The 14,950-nt window shown below is 36.9% G+C and overlaps 1 protein-coding gene across 4 annotated transcripts in view; it reads right to left on the reverse strand.

Moving 5' to 3' along the window:
• The window catches only part of XRN1 (5'-3' exoribonuclease 1), a 122,069-nt gene that overhangs the window by 15,895 nt on the left and 91,224 nt on the right, over nucleotides 1–14,950 (reverse strand). For all 4 annotated transcript variants that reach the window (XM_030330622.1, XM_030330621.1, XM_030330624.1 and 1 more), the window contains 4 exons: nucleotides 13,109–13,316; nucleotides 11,714–11,809; nucleotides 6,089–6,197; nucleotides 784–845 (listed from right to left, as the gene is read on the reverse strand). In XM_030330622.1, coding sequence (XP_030186482.1) covers nucleotides 784–845; nucleotides 6,089–6,197; nucleotides 11,714–11,809; nucleotides 13,109–13,316 — 475 coding nt within the window. The remainder of the gene's footprint in view (nucleotides 1–783; nucleotides 846–6,088; nucleotides 6,198–11,713; nucleotides 11,810–13,108; nucleotides 13,317–14,950) is intronic.

Consider the following 14,950-nt stretch of genomic DNA (forward strand, 5'->3'; position numbering starts at 1 on the left):
GCTATGTTGATCCTAAATGAATCATTGAATATACACATATTTCCACAGATTTTATACATACATACATACATACATTTATGTACGTAGGTATGTTTGTATGTATGTATATACAGACTAAATGTATCAAGTGAGATAAATCTATTTTTATCTCCATTTAATTAATTTTTATTTATTTATTTACTTTATAAAAGTAGGCTCCAAGCCTAGTGCTGAACCCAACGTGGGGTTCCAACTCATGACCCCAAGATTAAGACCTGAGCTGAGATCAAGAGCTGGATGCTTAACTGACTGAACCATGCAGGCAACCCTGCATTTTAAAGATGAAGAAATTAAGGAGGCACCTTGGTGGCTCAGTTGGTTCAGCGACCGACTCTTAATTTTGGCTTAGGTTGTGATTCCAGGGTTGTAGGATCGAGCCCCGTGTTGGGCTCAGCGCTAAACGTGGAGCTTGCTTAAAATTCTCTCTCTTCCCCCTGCCTCTCTCCTCTGCTCGTGCTCTCTCTCTCTAAAAAAAGAAAAGATGAAGAAATTGAGGCTATAATAGATGTAGTGAGTTGCTCAAAGCCACCCAACTATTAAATACATATCTGTTTATGTATTTATATATATGTATGTGTGTATAAGTATCTCTAGTTCCAAATCCTGACTCTAGCTGTGTAACTTCCCATCCAAGTGATTACGGATTTGGGCAACTTATGGATTTGGGCAGCAAAATTCAGATGCCACACAGCTACCCACTGTAATAAAAAGCTGGCTACTAGAATTTGATTTAAGAAAGCTTACCTGCTTATTTGACATTTTTTGTGACCGGCTCTCAGTTTTAGGACTCTTACACTCTTCTTTAACTAGAGACAAGAAAATAAGAATTTTGGTAAGTGAAAAGTATTGCTGCAAACTAGTGAAATTTACCAAATATCTACCACAGCAAGACTCTGTATTGAAAATTCACAGAATTCTAAGAAGACAAAGGCCCAGACCTTGAAAAACTTTTAATTTGGATGAGCGGAAGAAGATATACTCACAGATAACAACAAGAGAAAAGGAAAGGTGTGACATGTAAATGAGCCTTGAAGTATGTAGGTTTGCAAAGGGAGGCTAAACATTTCAGGCAAAGGAAATAACAGGAGAACAGAAATGGAAGCAGAAAGCAAGGAATGTATTTATGGAACTCTTACTAGACTAGTTCCACTGGAGATCAAGGAATATAATGGAGCTAATCCAGTAAGCAGTGGGCAACCAATGACAGAAAGGATTTGAGCAAGTAGTGATCTCATCAGAATTGTGCCTTAGGAAGATTAAAATATGGCAGTGGCATAAAGAGTAAGAGAAAAACTAGGAAGCTATTTTAGTATTTCTGTTAAGGGTAAATTGGGAGAATGGTAAGAAAAATGAAAAGGATAAATTAGAAGACGAAGGAGTAAAGGAAAAAAGAGGAAAAGAGGGAGGAAGGGACAAAGGAGGAAAGAGAGGGTGAGAAAAGAAGGAGGGAGAAGGGAAGGGAAGGAGGGTGAAGGGGAGATGAACAGAGGTGGTAAGAAATGAGCAAAAATAGGAAGACAGGGAACAGAAGAGGGTAAATAGAGGAGGGGAGAGGAGGAAAGGGAGGTAAGGAAAAGAAGAAGGGAAGGAAGTAATCTTGCAAAAATGAGGAAAAGAAAAAGCAAGTTAACATGTACTGACATTAAGCCTTTGTTGAGACACACACAACAAAACTGGAATTCTAATGTAGTTACATGCATTCATGTAAATAATAATTTGAAGAAAAATCACAATGCATTCCATTTAAATATAGAACCTTTAAGCTATATTTATCAGATTTATAGGGTATCAATCTATATTTAATTTAAAAACGTAAATGAAACAAAAATAACATATAGATACTGGTGCAAAGTGGTTGTCAAACTGAATCAAAGTTATAAAACCACACAATTTTTTTGAAAATAGCTTTTTAAAAAAATATTTTAAAAGACCATTATTATAATATATGTAAGATACACACACACACACACACACACACACACACATAAGATACATGCATACATCAAATATAATAAATTAGACTCAGGACTCCGCACTTGATATTTCCTCTGCTGGAAAGCTCTTCAAACGTTCTGCATAACTTACCCCATTTCACTCCCTTTTTTTGGTGTTTCTGCTCAAAACTTATGTCCTCAGAGAGGCAACCCTTGACCACTCTACTTAAAATACCACCCCTGGGGCGCCTGGGTGGCGCAGTCGGTTAAGCGTCCGACTTCAGCCAGGTCACGATCTCGCGCGGCCCGTGAGTTCGAGCCCCGCGTCAGGCTCTGGGCTGATGGCTCGGAGCCTGGAGCCTGTTTCCGATTCTGTGTCTCCCTCTCTCTCTGCCCCTCCCCCGTTCATGCTCTGTCTCTCTCTGTCCCAAAAATAAATAAACATTGAAAAAAAAAATTAAAAAAAAAAAATAAAATACCACCCCATCTATACTTTTTTTTTTTTTTAATTTTTTTTTCAACGTTTATTTATTTTTGGGACAGAGAGAGACAGAGCATGAACGGGGGAGGGGCAGAGAGAGAGGGAGACACAGAATCGGAAACAGGCTCCAGGCTCCGAGCCATCAGCCCAGAGCCTGACGCGGGGCTCGAACTCACGGACTGCGAGATCGTGACCTGGCTGAAGTCGGACGCTTAACCGACTGCGCCACCCAGGCGCCCTTTTTTTTTTTTTTTTTTTTTAAATTTTTGTTTCAACGTTTATTTATTTTTGGGACAGAGAGAGACAGAGCATGAACGGGGGAGGGGCAGAGAGAGAGGGAGACACAGAATCGGAAACAGGCTCCAGGCTCCGAGCCATCAGCCCAGAGCCTGACGTATACTTTTAATCTGCTTTATTTTTCATCATAGCACTTATAATTACTACAGATTATGAAATTTATTGAATAGGTTTTTTTGTCTATTACCGGTCTTTGCCTTAGAATGTAATGTCCATTAGGCTGAAAAACTTGTCTATCTTGTTCACTCATATATCTCTTGCACCTAAAACAGTACGTTGCACATAACAGCTCAATCAGTAGCAGCTGAATAAATAAATGAATGAATAACAACTGAGTCATATTTTGAACACAAAGAGCAATTTTCAGCAATTTGGGAATATTCTGATCAAGAGAAGAGAAAAAGTAACTGCAAGATGAAGATTCTTATCTCTGCATCTACATTCCCTACTGTGCCTGGAACACAGTAAACACTACTGAAGGAATGAAAAAAATAAAAATGTACAAATTATGTTAAGAGAATACTGCAACACAGTATACATATTTTTATTTATTAAGATTTTATTATTATTTTATTTTTTTAGAGAGAGAGGGCACAAGTGAGTGAGGGGCAGAGAGAGAGGGACAGGGAGAGAGAGAATCCCACAAGGGGCAGAGAGGGAGACAGAGAAAGGGACAGAGAGACAAGCAGGGCTCACTCGAAGTGGGGATCGTGCTCACCCAAGGGGGGCTCGACCTCACCTGAAGCGGAGCTTGAGCTTACCCGAAACAGGGCTTGTGCTCACCCGAAGTGGGGCTTGAGTTCACCAGTAGTGGGGCTCAAGCTCAGCTGATACAGGGCTCAAACTCACAAACTGTGAGATCATGATCTGAGCCAAAGTCTGATGTTTACCCAACTGAATCACACAGGTGCCTAATACATATTTTTAATAAAAAATTGTAATATAGGTTGGAGTAATTTAATAAGCAAATGTTTATACACAGAAAAGTAACTGGATTATGTTAAATAAAATTTATCTCAAAAAGTAGTAAGGAGACATCAGCAAAAATGTCAGAGTAAGGACTTCTAAAAGTTCTCTCCTCCATAAAAGCAGCAAGAAAATGGGCACAAATTACCAGAATCCAAATTTTCAGAACTATGGAAATGAATCAAAGGCTTTTAGCAATCCGGGGAGTATTTATTCAAGGAAAAAGTCGGACTCTCAGAACAGTGAGCTTAGGGGCTTTTTAACTTGCCCTAGTCTCAATCCCCACTCTATAATTCTATGCCAAAATCCTCAATAAAATACTAGCAAATCAAATCTTATAGCATATAAAAAGATTATACACCGTGACCTAGGGGGATTTATCCCAAGAATGCAAGGTTGGTTCACCACAGAGAAAACAATGAATGGAATATATCATTTTAATTAAGCACAGAAATAGCAACTGACAAAATCCAATATCCCTCCCTCCAAGGGGGGGTGGTGGTGGAAATCAACAACCTAGGAATAGGAGGGAAATTCCTCATTTAATAGAGGGCATTTACCAAAACCCCACAGCTAACATTACACTTAAGCTGAAAGACTGAAAGCTTACCCGAAAGATCAAGACAAGAAAAGGGTATTCTTTGCATAAAGATGGTATATACATCTGTGGAACAGAATTAACAGGCCAGAAATAAACCCATTCATCTATAGTCAATTGATTTTTAACAAGGGGGCCAAGAAAATTCAATGGGTGCCAGAAGAATTCAATGGGAAAAGAATAGTCTTTCAGCAAATGATGCTGAGACAACTGGATATCTACATGCAAAAGAAGGAATATGGACCCCTACCTCATACCATATACAGACACTAATAAAGACCTAAAATAAGAGGTACAACTACAAATCTCTTAGGAGAAAAGATGAGTGTAAATCTTTGTGACCTTAGATTATGCAATGGTTTCTTAGATAGGACACTTAAAGCACAAGCAACCAAAGAAAAGTAGAAAAGATAGATCAATTAGAATTGATCAAAACTACAAACTTCTGTGTTTCAAGGACACTATAAAGTTAAAAAGACAACCCACAGAATGACAGCACATATCTGTAAATCAAATATCTGAATAAGCATTTAGTATACAGATTTGATAAAGGACTCACACAACTCAAGGATGAAAAGAAAAGTAACTCAGTTTTAAAATCAGCAAAGGTGGGGTGCCTGGGTGGCTCAGTCACTTGAGTGTCTGACTCTTGATTTCAGCTTAGGTCATGATCTCACAGTCATGGGATTGAGCCCCATATCAGGCTCCACAATGAGCATGGAGCCTATTTGGAATTCTCTCTCTCTCTCTCTCTCTCTCTCTCTCCTTCTCTCTCTGTCTCCTCCCAGCTTGCTTGCTCATGCTCTCTCTCTCAAAATAAATAAATAAATACATAAATGAATGAATGAATGAATAAAAAAATGAGCAAAGGATTTGAGTAGACATTTCTCCAAAGAAAATATACAAATTGCCAATAGGGACATGAAAAGATCCTCAATTTTATTAGTCATTAATGAATCACAAATGAAAACCACAAAGATTTTACTTTATACCTACCAGGATGGCTAGAATAAAAAAGATGAGCAATAACAAGTATTATGGAGGATGCAGAAAAACTGGACTCCCATATATTGGTGGTGGGAATGTAAATGGTACAGCCACTTTGGAAAACAGTTTGGTAGCTCCACAAAAAGTTAAACATAGAGTTAACATACGACTCAGTAGTTCAATTCAATTGGGTATATGCCCAAGAGAACTGCAAACATATGTTCACACAAAAAACTTGTACATGGATATTCACAGCAGCATTACTCATTTTAGCCCCAAAGTGGAAGCAACCCAACTGTCCATCAATGGATGAATGGATAAACAAAATGTAGTATTCATACAATGGAATATTATTCAGCCATAAAAAGGAATGTAAAAATTAAAAAAAGAAAGGAATGATGTATTTATACACACTACAACACAGATGCACTTTATGTTCATTATGCCAAGTGAAAGAGGCCAGTCACAAAAAATCACAAATGTTATGATTCCATTATATGAAATGTCCAAATAGGTCAATCCACAGAGGTAGAAAGTAAATTAATGGTTTCCAGGTGCTGGAGGAATGACTGCAAAAAGGTATGGTGTTTCTTTTTGGGGTGATAAAATGTTCTAAATTTAGATAGTGGCATACGTTGTACAACTTTGTGAAAACACCAAAAAAATCACTGTAAATACTTCAAAAGACTGAATTTTATAGTATGTGAATTGTAACTCAATAAAACTTATTAATAAAAAAAAGCAGTTAGCATCATAAGTTTGGTTTATTCTGAACTTTAAACTTACATTTTTTGTGAGGCTCATGTTTTCTTTGCTGACATTTAACAGTGCTGTCAGTAAAGGCGGCTTTATGATGTTGAGTTACTTGACTTATTTCTTGAGGTAGAACTGCAATCTGAAAGTTAAAATTCTTATAAATGATTTAAGCAAACTTTTAATATTATAACTACTTTTCCTCAAAGTGAGGTTCAAAGTGATAGAAAAATTGTAGAACTCAATAACAGGAGAGCTGATATTTGAGCTCTAACTCTAAAACCCATGTTCACAGTACTGTTTCAAAGAAAAAGTATGCCATACGTTTAATTAGAAAATATTCTAGTTTTGGGTATAGTTTTTTGGGTTGTTCTATTTGATATCTACATAAAGCTATTTGTTACTCATATTTTTCCAATAAAGGCCTAAATATTTTTTAAAGATATTTAAATTTTATTTTTATTTTATATTTTGTAAAGACTTTTTAAAAAGCAGCTTTAGGTACAAAATGAAGCTGAGAGAAAGGTACAGAGACATTTCATAAACCTTTGGTCTCCACACATGTATAGCATTCCCCATTGTCAACATCCCCAACCAGAGTGGTACATTTGTTACAACTAATGAACCTAAATTGCATACATTTCATTATTACTTAAAGTCTATAGTTTACACTGGGTTCACTCTTAGGTGTTACATTCTGTGTGTTTGGACAAATGTATAATGATATGTATCCACCATTATACGGATTATTTTCAGTGCCCTAAAAAATCTTCTGTGCTCTGCCTACTAATCCTTTCCCCCTAACCCCTTGGCAACTACTGATCTTTCACTGTCTCCATAGTTTTGCTTTTTCCAGAAGCTTGAACACTTAAAAAAAAACTAAATAACAAATTTTAAAATATTTTATTTTTGAGAGAGAGAGAGAGAGAGAGAGCAAGGGAGGGCCAGAGAGAGAGGGAGATACAGGATCTGAAACAGGCTCCAGGCTCTAAGCTGTCAGCACAGAGTCTGATGGGGGGCTCAAACTTGTGAACCATGAGATCATGACCTGAGCCAAAGTCAGATGCTTAACCGACTGTGCCACCCCGACACCCCCACAAAATAATTTTTTTAAGTAGGCTTCATGCCCAGTGTGGAGTCCAATGCAGGGCTTGAATTCACAACCTGAGCTGAGATCAAGAGTCAGATGCTTAACTGAGTGAGCCACCAAGGTGCCCTGAATCCTTTTTTTTCATTTTTAAAAATTTTTTTTTCTTCAATGTTTTTATTTATTTTTGGGACAGAGACAGAGCATGAACGGGGGAGGGGCAGAGAGAGAGGGAGACACAGAATCGGAAACAGGCTCCAGGCTCTGAGCCATCAGCCCAGAGCCTGACGCGGGGCTCGAACTCACGGACCGTGAGACCGTGACCTGGCTGAAGTCGGACGCTTAACCGACTGCGCCACCCAGGCGCCCCCTGAATCCTTTTTTAAAAATCATGTTGAGCTGTCTAGAATTTGGTCATCAGATGAAAATTAGGCTGCTTATTAATGCTTCATGGATGTAAGTGATATACATGATCTCATATTTCTTGGAAATATGAAAGTGTTTAGCTGGTATAAATAATGAAATAGCACCCAATAACAGGAGCAGCATGCAGACGATTCTGAAGAAATATAGTATCAAATGTTGAGTTCTATCTCAAGGAAATAGGTAGTAAAATGACTAGTAGACTGAGATCTAGGGGAATTTTGGTAGTGAGAGAGGAATTTGGAAGGAACAGTAAGAACACATAACCTGAAGTGGGAATTATCTACTTGTGCAAAAGGAAAGAGACCAAACTTACTAAAACAGACCATTTTATCAAATATTTGGATATACTTTATATAAGAATTAGGTAGAGTTAGATTATAGAAGGTCTAGCTATTAGTTTCAGTTGAAACTAATGAATTCCACTAGTACTGAAGAGGGAGCCCTGTACATTCTAGAATAATATTGTTTTACGGATGGAATAATTTGAATAATATTGTTTTACGGATGGAAAAGAGGTCATCTAACTCCAGTGCCTTAATTTTACACACAAGGCCCCAGAGGACCAAGGAAGTTAGAGTTGCTCAATTTGAGTCACCAAATCTGATTTCCTGATTTTTAGCCTGGTACCAGATTTATCACACCACAGTGCCTCAGGGAATAAACTGACTTCAAACCCAGGTGCTCTTATTAGACATTTTGCCCAATTATGCCGCTGGGTCCACACAGTTTTGTGAAAGGATCATCAGGAAAGATCATTAGGAAAGATGCATCAAGCAGTACTGCGTAAGAAGGACCAAAAAGGAAAGAGATAAGAAGCAGGAAGCACAGGTAGAAGGTTAACCTGGGCTTAGGATAACACTCTAAGGTCCAGTTGTGGGAACCGAAAGGAAATAAAAAGATTTGGAGTCTCACAGCAAAAAAAAAAAAAAAAAAAAAAAAAAAGAGGAAAAAAGGAAAAAGTTTTTACTCCATGCTCATCAGATTATATGCCGTGGAAAATGGTAGTGTTAGAAATAAGGATAAGAGAGGAAACTTTAGGTGAGGTCAGTTCTAAAACATCTTGAGGTTGAGATGATGGTGGGGTATCCATCTACACCCGTCTTCTAGAAAGTTGGAGATACTGGCTTAGATCTTGATTGAGAGGTATGGATCACATAGATTGAGTGGTAATTAGCAGTGAGGTAAGAGCAAATGTCACCAAACAGTAAGGCAAAAGGGGGAAGAAAAAAAAACAAACAATTTGTTGTCCAGTTTTAGGGAGCAGTGCCCAGTGAATGGTTGGAAAAATAGAGGTTAAGAAAGAAGGTGAACACATGGCAGAAGGCCAAGAAGGGAGTCAGGGTAATGTTTCCTTTTAGAGTGTAACTCCTTCGAAGTAGCTGCCTATATTTTCTGCCTCTATTTTTTCTTCTCCTCTTCTCTCTTAAACCCACTCTTCTTGGTATTTCACTCTTACCACCCTACTTGAAACTGTTCTTGCCAAGATTCCTAATGACCTCAGATGCAAAAACTCTATGATTAATTCTCAGTTTTCATTTTAATTGATCCATCACCAGCATTTGACACAGTTGATTATTCTACTTGACATCCATTCTTCACTTGGCATTTAGAACACCACACTTTACTGGTTTTCTTCCTATCTCATTGGCCATTCCTTCTCAGTCCTCTTTGTCAGATTCACCTAATCTCTCTGACTCGTTAAAGATGGAATTCTCTAAGGCTAAGTTATTAGACCTCTTCTCTATTTACATCCACTTCCTTGCATATACATAGATATAAACATATAGATAAACAAATACATGCCAAATTTCTCTCTCCTCTGTAACTATCAGAGACACTGACTCTGCATCTCCACTCAAATTTCTAACTCTTAATCTTCCCTTAGATGTTTAATATATACCTCAAATTTACCATGACCAAAACTGAACTCTATATCTTCCTCCACAAACCTACTTGACCTGCTATCTTATCCATTTCAGGTAACAGCCCCTCTATCCTTTTAGTTACTAAGACCTTAAGAGTTACACTCTTTAATTCATTTTTTTTCTTTTAACCCCATATCCAATTTGTCATTAGATGGCAATCCCTTCCATATATGACTAGAATTTGATGACTTCTCACAGCCCCCTACTACCTTGGTCCAAGTCACTATCAACTGTACCTTGATGGTTCTAGTAGTCTCCTAACTAATCTGTTTCTACCCTGGCTCCTATACATTCTATTCCCAAGATAGCAGAAAGAATGATCCCATTAAAATATAAATTAGATGTCATTCTGTTTCTCAAAACCATTCACTGATTCCTTATCTCACTGGGTAAAAACCAATGTCCTTATTAATGATCCAGAGGATCCTGCATTGTATCGATGTATCACCTCTCTAATTACAACTCACCCTACTGACTGAGAACCATAAGTCTTTTTTCTCTACCTTGAGTACACCTGGATTCCTACCAGGGTCTTTGAATTTGTCTGGAATACTCTCCCTTCACATATCTACATGCCCTAGTCCTCATTTCATTCAAATCTTTACTCAAATGTTACCTGATAATTCTATTTAAAACTGCAAAACCTTGCCTCTACCTCTCCTGCCAACATTTTTTATCCTCCTTCCCTGAACTTTTCCTTAAACTTTTGTATTACCAATATGCCATATAATTTACTTATTTATTGTCCTCTCCTCCCAAGGATACCGATTGTTTGAGGGTCAGAGTTTTTGTTTTGTTTACGGCTATGTCTCATTGTATAGAACAATGTACATGGTAGGCAATCAAATACATGTTGAATGAAGTAATGAAATGAATGAATGATAATACAGTACTTCTAAAGAATGAGTAGTTAGCAGAATCAAATAAATTAGAGAGGAAAAGAGGGTTTGAAAATCTGGATATAGATTATATTTAGGTAGAAAGGATTTATGGATGATAAGCAAAATTTATAATAGCTATTGGCAGAGAAGACCTGTGTATTTTGTCCCTCTCACTTTTTATGTTTATTTTATCATCATTTCCCTTGATATTTTCTCCTCTCTACTATGATAAACTCTGATAATGCCACCATTATTGGAGGACATTAGAACAAAAGAGGCCTTCATGGTGTAGGCTACTGGTTTATAAACCTGAGAGAACATTCCCTCTTGACCTGAAAAGATAGGTCAGTAGCTTGGCAAGAAGAGTTGTGTTGTAGGAATGTATTATTATTATTATTATTATTATTTTTATTTTTTGTCTCAGTCAACTTTTTTTTTTTGTTGTTAGCAGAATTTCTTTTCTTCTTAATCTCTATTAGGGAATATGAATTTGCTCATTCACATTTAAGAAAACCAACTGCCAGAATAAAGCTATACATGCAAGTGAAAATGAGTAAGTTAATAAGTGCCATTAAGGCCTCTGCTGAACTTATTTAAAAAAAACTTTTTTTAATGTTTATTTATTTTTGAGAAATAGAACACAAGTGGGGGAGAGGCAGAGAGGGAGACACACACACAGAATTCGAAGCAGGCTCCAGGCTCCAAGCTGTCAGCACAGAGCCCGATGCAGGGATCGAACCCACAACTGTGAGATCATGACCTGTGCTGAAACTGTACGCTTAACTGACTGAGCCACCGAGGCACCCCAAGGCCTCTCCTGAATTTAAAATACAGTTATTATGATTTTGCAAACAACTAACATAAAATCCAAAACTGATTTAAAAGAAAAATTATCTGTATTCCCACTTATGAGTCCAAAAACTTTTATATATGGCTGAAGAGAATTCTGAACATTCGTGATTAAAAGCATTATTTCTCTTTTATGAGATTTCTGAAGAAAACTAGTCATTGCATACCCAAAAGAGAAATGTAAATCTTATTGTTGCTGTCTTTAAAGTTTATTTATTTTGAGAGAGAGAGAGAGATCATGGGAGAGGTAGAGAGAGGAAGGGGGAGAAAGAGAGAGAGAGATCATGGGAGAGGAAAGGGAGAGGGGGAGAAAGAATCCTAAGCAGGTTCCACGCTGTCAGCACTGAGCCCCACGCGGGGCTCGATCCCATGAACCATGAGACAATGACTTGAGTTGAAATCAAGAGTTGGTCACTTAACTGACTGAGCCACCTAGGCACTCTGTTGTTGTTTTTTTAAATTAAATGTCCATCAAACAAGGTATACTAACCTTCTCTTGTAGAGTTGGCTGAAAGTGCTGAACCTTTCCAGATCCCTGTAAGGACTGCCAAATGTTGCAAAATTCATCATCATCTTTACTAGGTACCTGGCAAAGCACAAAAAATTTCTTAAGGAAGTGAAACAAAAACATTAAGATTCATATTAAAAAATAAAATTAATTCACTAAAGTTAATTAGCAGTAGACAGGATCTTAACTTCGGTTATCTGAAATCTCAGTTCTTTTTTTCTGGAGCTCAGTAATCATAAAAATATTCTATTGGAGTGAAAATGGCCTTCATCATATGTAACTAGTTTTGAATGGTTTCACTGAAAAGTAAAATGTTTATTTCCTTATTTTTGCGAGACAGAGAGAGCACAAATGGGGTAGGGGCAGACCGAGAAAGGGAGACACAGAAGCTGAAATAGGCTCCAGGCTCTGAGCTGTCAGCACAGAGCCTGATGTGGGGCTTGAAGTCACGAACTGTGAGATCATGACCTGAGCCAAAGTCAGACGCTTAACTGGCTGAGCCACCCAGGTGCCCCAATTGAAAAATCTTTAAAGCATGACAAATGCTATGGATTATACTAAATCAATATCCCTATGAAAATATTTTTTTTGCCTTCCAATGTACTGATATATTAACTCATTCAAACTAGTATCTAATGATTTTATTCTTAAAATCTTCCTCTTACACAAAAGCATCTAATAGATTAAAAATCACCTATTACTTATGGGGAACTCTTTTTGTTCAGATTAAACTCTGAAAAAATATGCACCAAAATTTAATAGTGGTTACCTATGAAATTTGAGAGTATTTTTGCTTCTGTTTCCTTTGCTCTTATCTCCTTATCTGTGTTTTCTAATTAGTCTATAATGAACACATATTACTTGGATTAAAGTGAGGTTAAGATAAAAAAAAATGTGATTAAGATTTGGGGACATGGAATAAGGTTAAGTGTCTCTCACAAAACAATTCAATTTTGTCCCCAGAAAGATAAAATAAAGTAAATCACCCATGAGTTGCATAGTAGAAACTTGTAAATAACTTTTAATAAATTTAATTCTCTCCCTGTTAACGTTTCAAATTCATGTTATTTCGTAGTAGATATAACATTTGAGTTATATAAGAAAAAAATGGAAACTTTAGTTTCAAAGGTAAATATATGAAAACAAAACAGACATCCTCAGGCTATTTAAAAAATGTGTTTCTTCTTTAATATAATTAATTTTATAACAGAGGCAGAATGCTATCAGTAGCACTCTTTACTAGTCCATTAACTTAAAATAAATCTGAAATTGATTTGAACTAAAATTTTTTTAAAAACTAAGTCAAATTATGTTTCCACTTACAAAGTCTGCCTGTGATTTGTAAGGGGCAGAAAGAAATGAGACTAAGCGCCTTACTTGAGTAGGAACAAAAAGTGATTGCGGGGAATGGTTCAGGCCTCCCAAATGCCCAGAGGAAATTGATGAATTTGAGCTATAGTGATTCACAGCTGGTTGTGGTTTCACAATGGCTGTCAACTTCTGATTTCCAGTTTCAGAGCGACTCCCATGAGAAAGATTCACCAAGGCACTTGTTGGCAGTCGATAACCTCTACCAGGTGAGCACCTAAAAGTAAACAGTTATTTCAGGGGGAAATAATACTAAATGTGTTAGGGAGCAGACAAATCAAATTATTTTTGGGTGGACAGTCAGTCCATAATCTGAATTAATAAACGTTACTCTTAAATTCAGCAGAGGAACCTGAAATCATAGAAAGATCTCAATTTATAAGATGATACATTTCTGAAAAGTTTCTGAATAGACTACTCAGTGCTACCAAGTGGGGGAACAACTCTTCTACAGGTGTGGTGTGCAAGGGATGTGTGTATGTGTTAGTTTGCTCTCAGAAGGCTGGCAACAAAATATCTGAGTATAACTAAAAATTTATGAATTAAATGTCAAGCTTCTTTTAAAAACTGGGTTGTACAGTTTGGTTTATGAAAGACCAGGAGATACTCAAATGCGGCACTGTTCTCAGTGGACCTCTCCCTACACAATAGGGCAAATGTTAACTTTGATCACATTTGTCTCCTGATCAATTGCTGAGTCTAGCCTTTTTATCCTCACCTTCCCATCTTAAAGCTATGGACCCAGGAAGGCTTAATAGACAAGTATTTGTGATTTCCTTCCTTCCTAGCCTTAACAAAAATATTAGATATTAAAATAAATCTTCTCTTGTCAAAAGTTCTTAACTCTATTATGCACTTTTTCTAAGAATATAATCCTCTTATATTAAGAGATGATGGAGTAGAATTATTTTATGACAAATCTTTACATGATTTGTAGAAAATATGTTCATGAGAACTATACTTAAAGATTCTGCATTATAGAAATGAATGTACAGGTAATCTTTTACATAGCTCTCTATCAGTAAAGAAATCCAGTGCCTCTACCTAGGAGTGAAAAAAAAGACACCGAGAAAAAAGTTAATCATCTTAAAAATGTATCTTCTAAGTTACTGGGCTAAGGTTACTGGTGATCAAACATTTTCATGAAAAATAAAATCAGATATGAGATCCAGACTCTGCTGCTGCATTTGAAGATTGTAGACAGTTAAAGTCTTTCGGTAACAGGCACATTTGAGTTGTAAAACAACAGTAATAGCATTGTGAGGGTTACTTGGAAAAGGACTGACAATAGTGATTTTATGCAAATAAGCTAAACAAGGGGTGCCTGGGTGGCTCAGTTGGTTAAGTGTTCGACTCTAGATCTTGGCTCAGATCTCAGGGTCATGAGTTCAAGCCGTCTTGGGCTCCATGCTGGGTGTGGAGCCTACTTTTAAAAAGAAAAGAGACTAAACCAGAGTAATCAATTTTTTATTTAATTAGTCACTAATCAAAATAGAGGAGAAAAAGAAACTAAGCTAAATTCAGTTTAGCTTTCCAGCTAGTTTCTAGAAGGGAGACAGGAAACTGGAAAGGACTTCATTTAATCCTCACAAGAATCTAGTGAAGTATGTATCTTCATTATAAATGAGGAAATTGAGGGTCAGAATGCTTTTAACTACCTACCCAAGGTAACTCAAAGAATAAGTGAGAGAACCCATTCCATGTACCTTTCATTCTATCATAATCCTTTTTCCTGTACATTTTCTATCAGTGCTTCCCCCAAATAAATAAAACTCACCCATATTACTTTAAACAAAAAATCCAATTCTCTTCCTTTAAACCTGCTAACCTCCAGTTATCTTTTCTCTCCTT

The sequence above is a fragment of the Lynx canadensis genome, chromosome C2 (genome assembly GCF_007474595.2).
Source record: "Lynx canadensis isolate LIC74 chromosome C2, mLynCan4.pri.v2, whole genome shotgun sequence".
NCBI classification, from domain to species: domain Eukaryota; kingdom Metazoa; phylum Chordata; class Mammalia; order Carnivora; family Felidae; genus Lynx; species Lynx canadensis.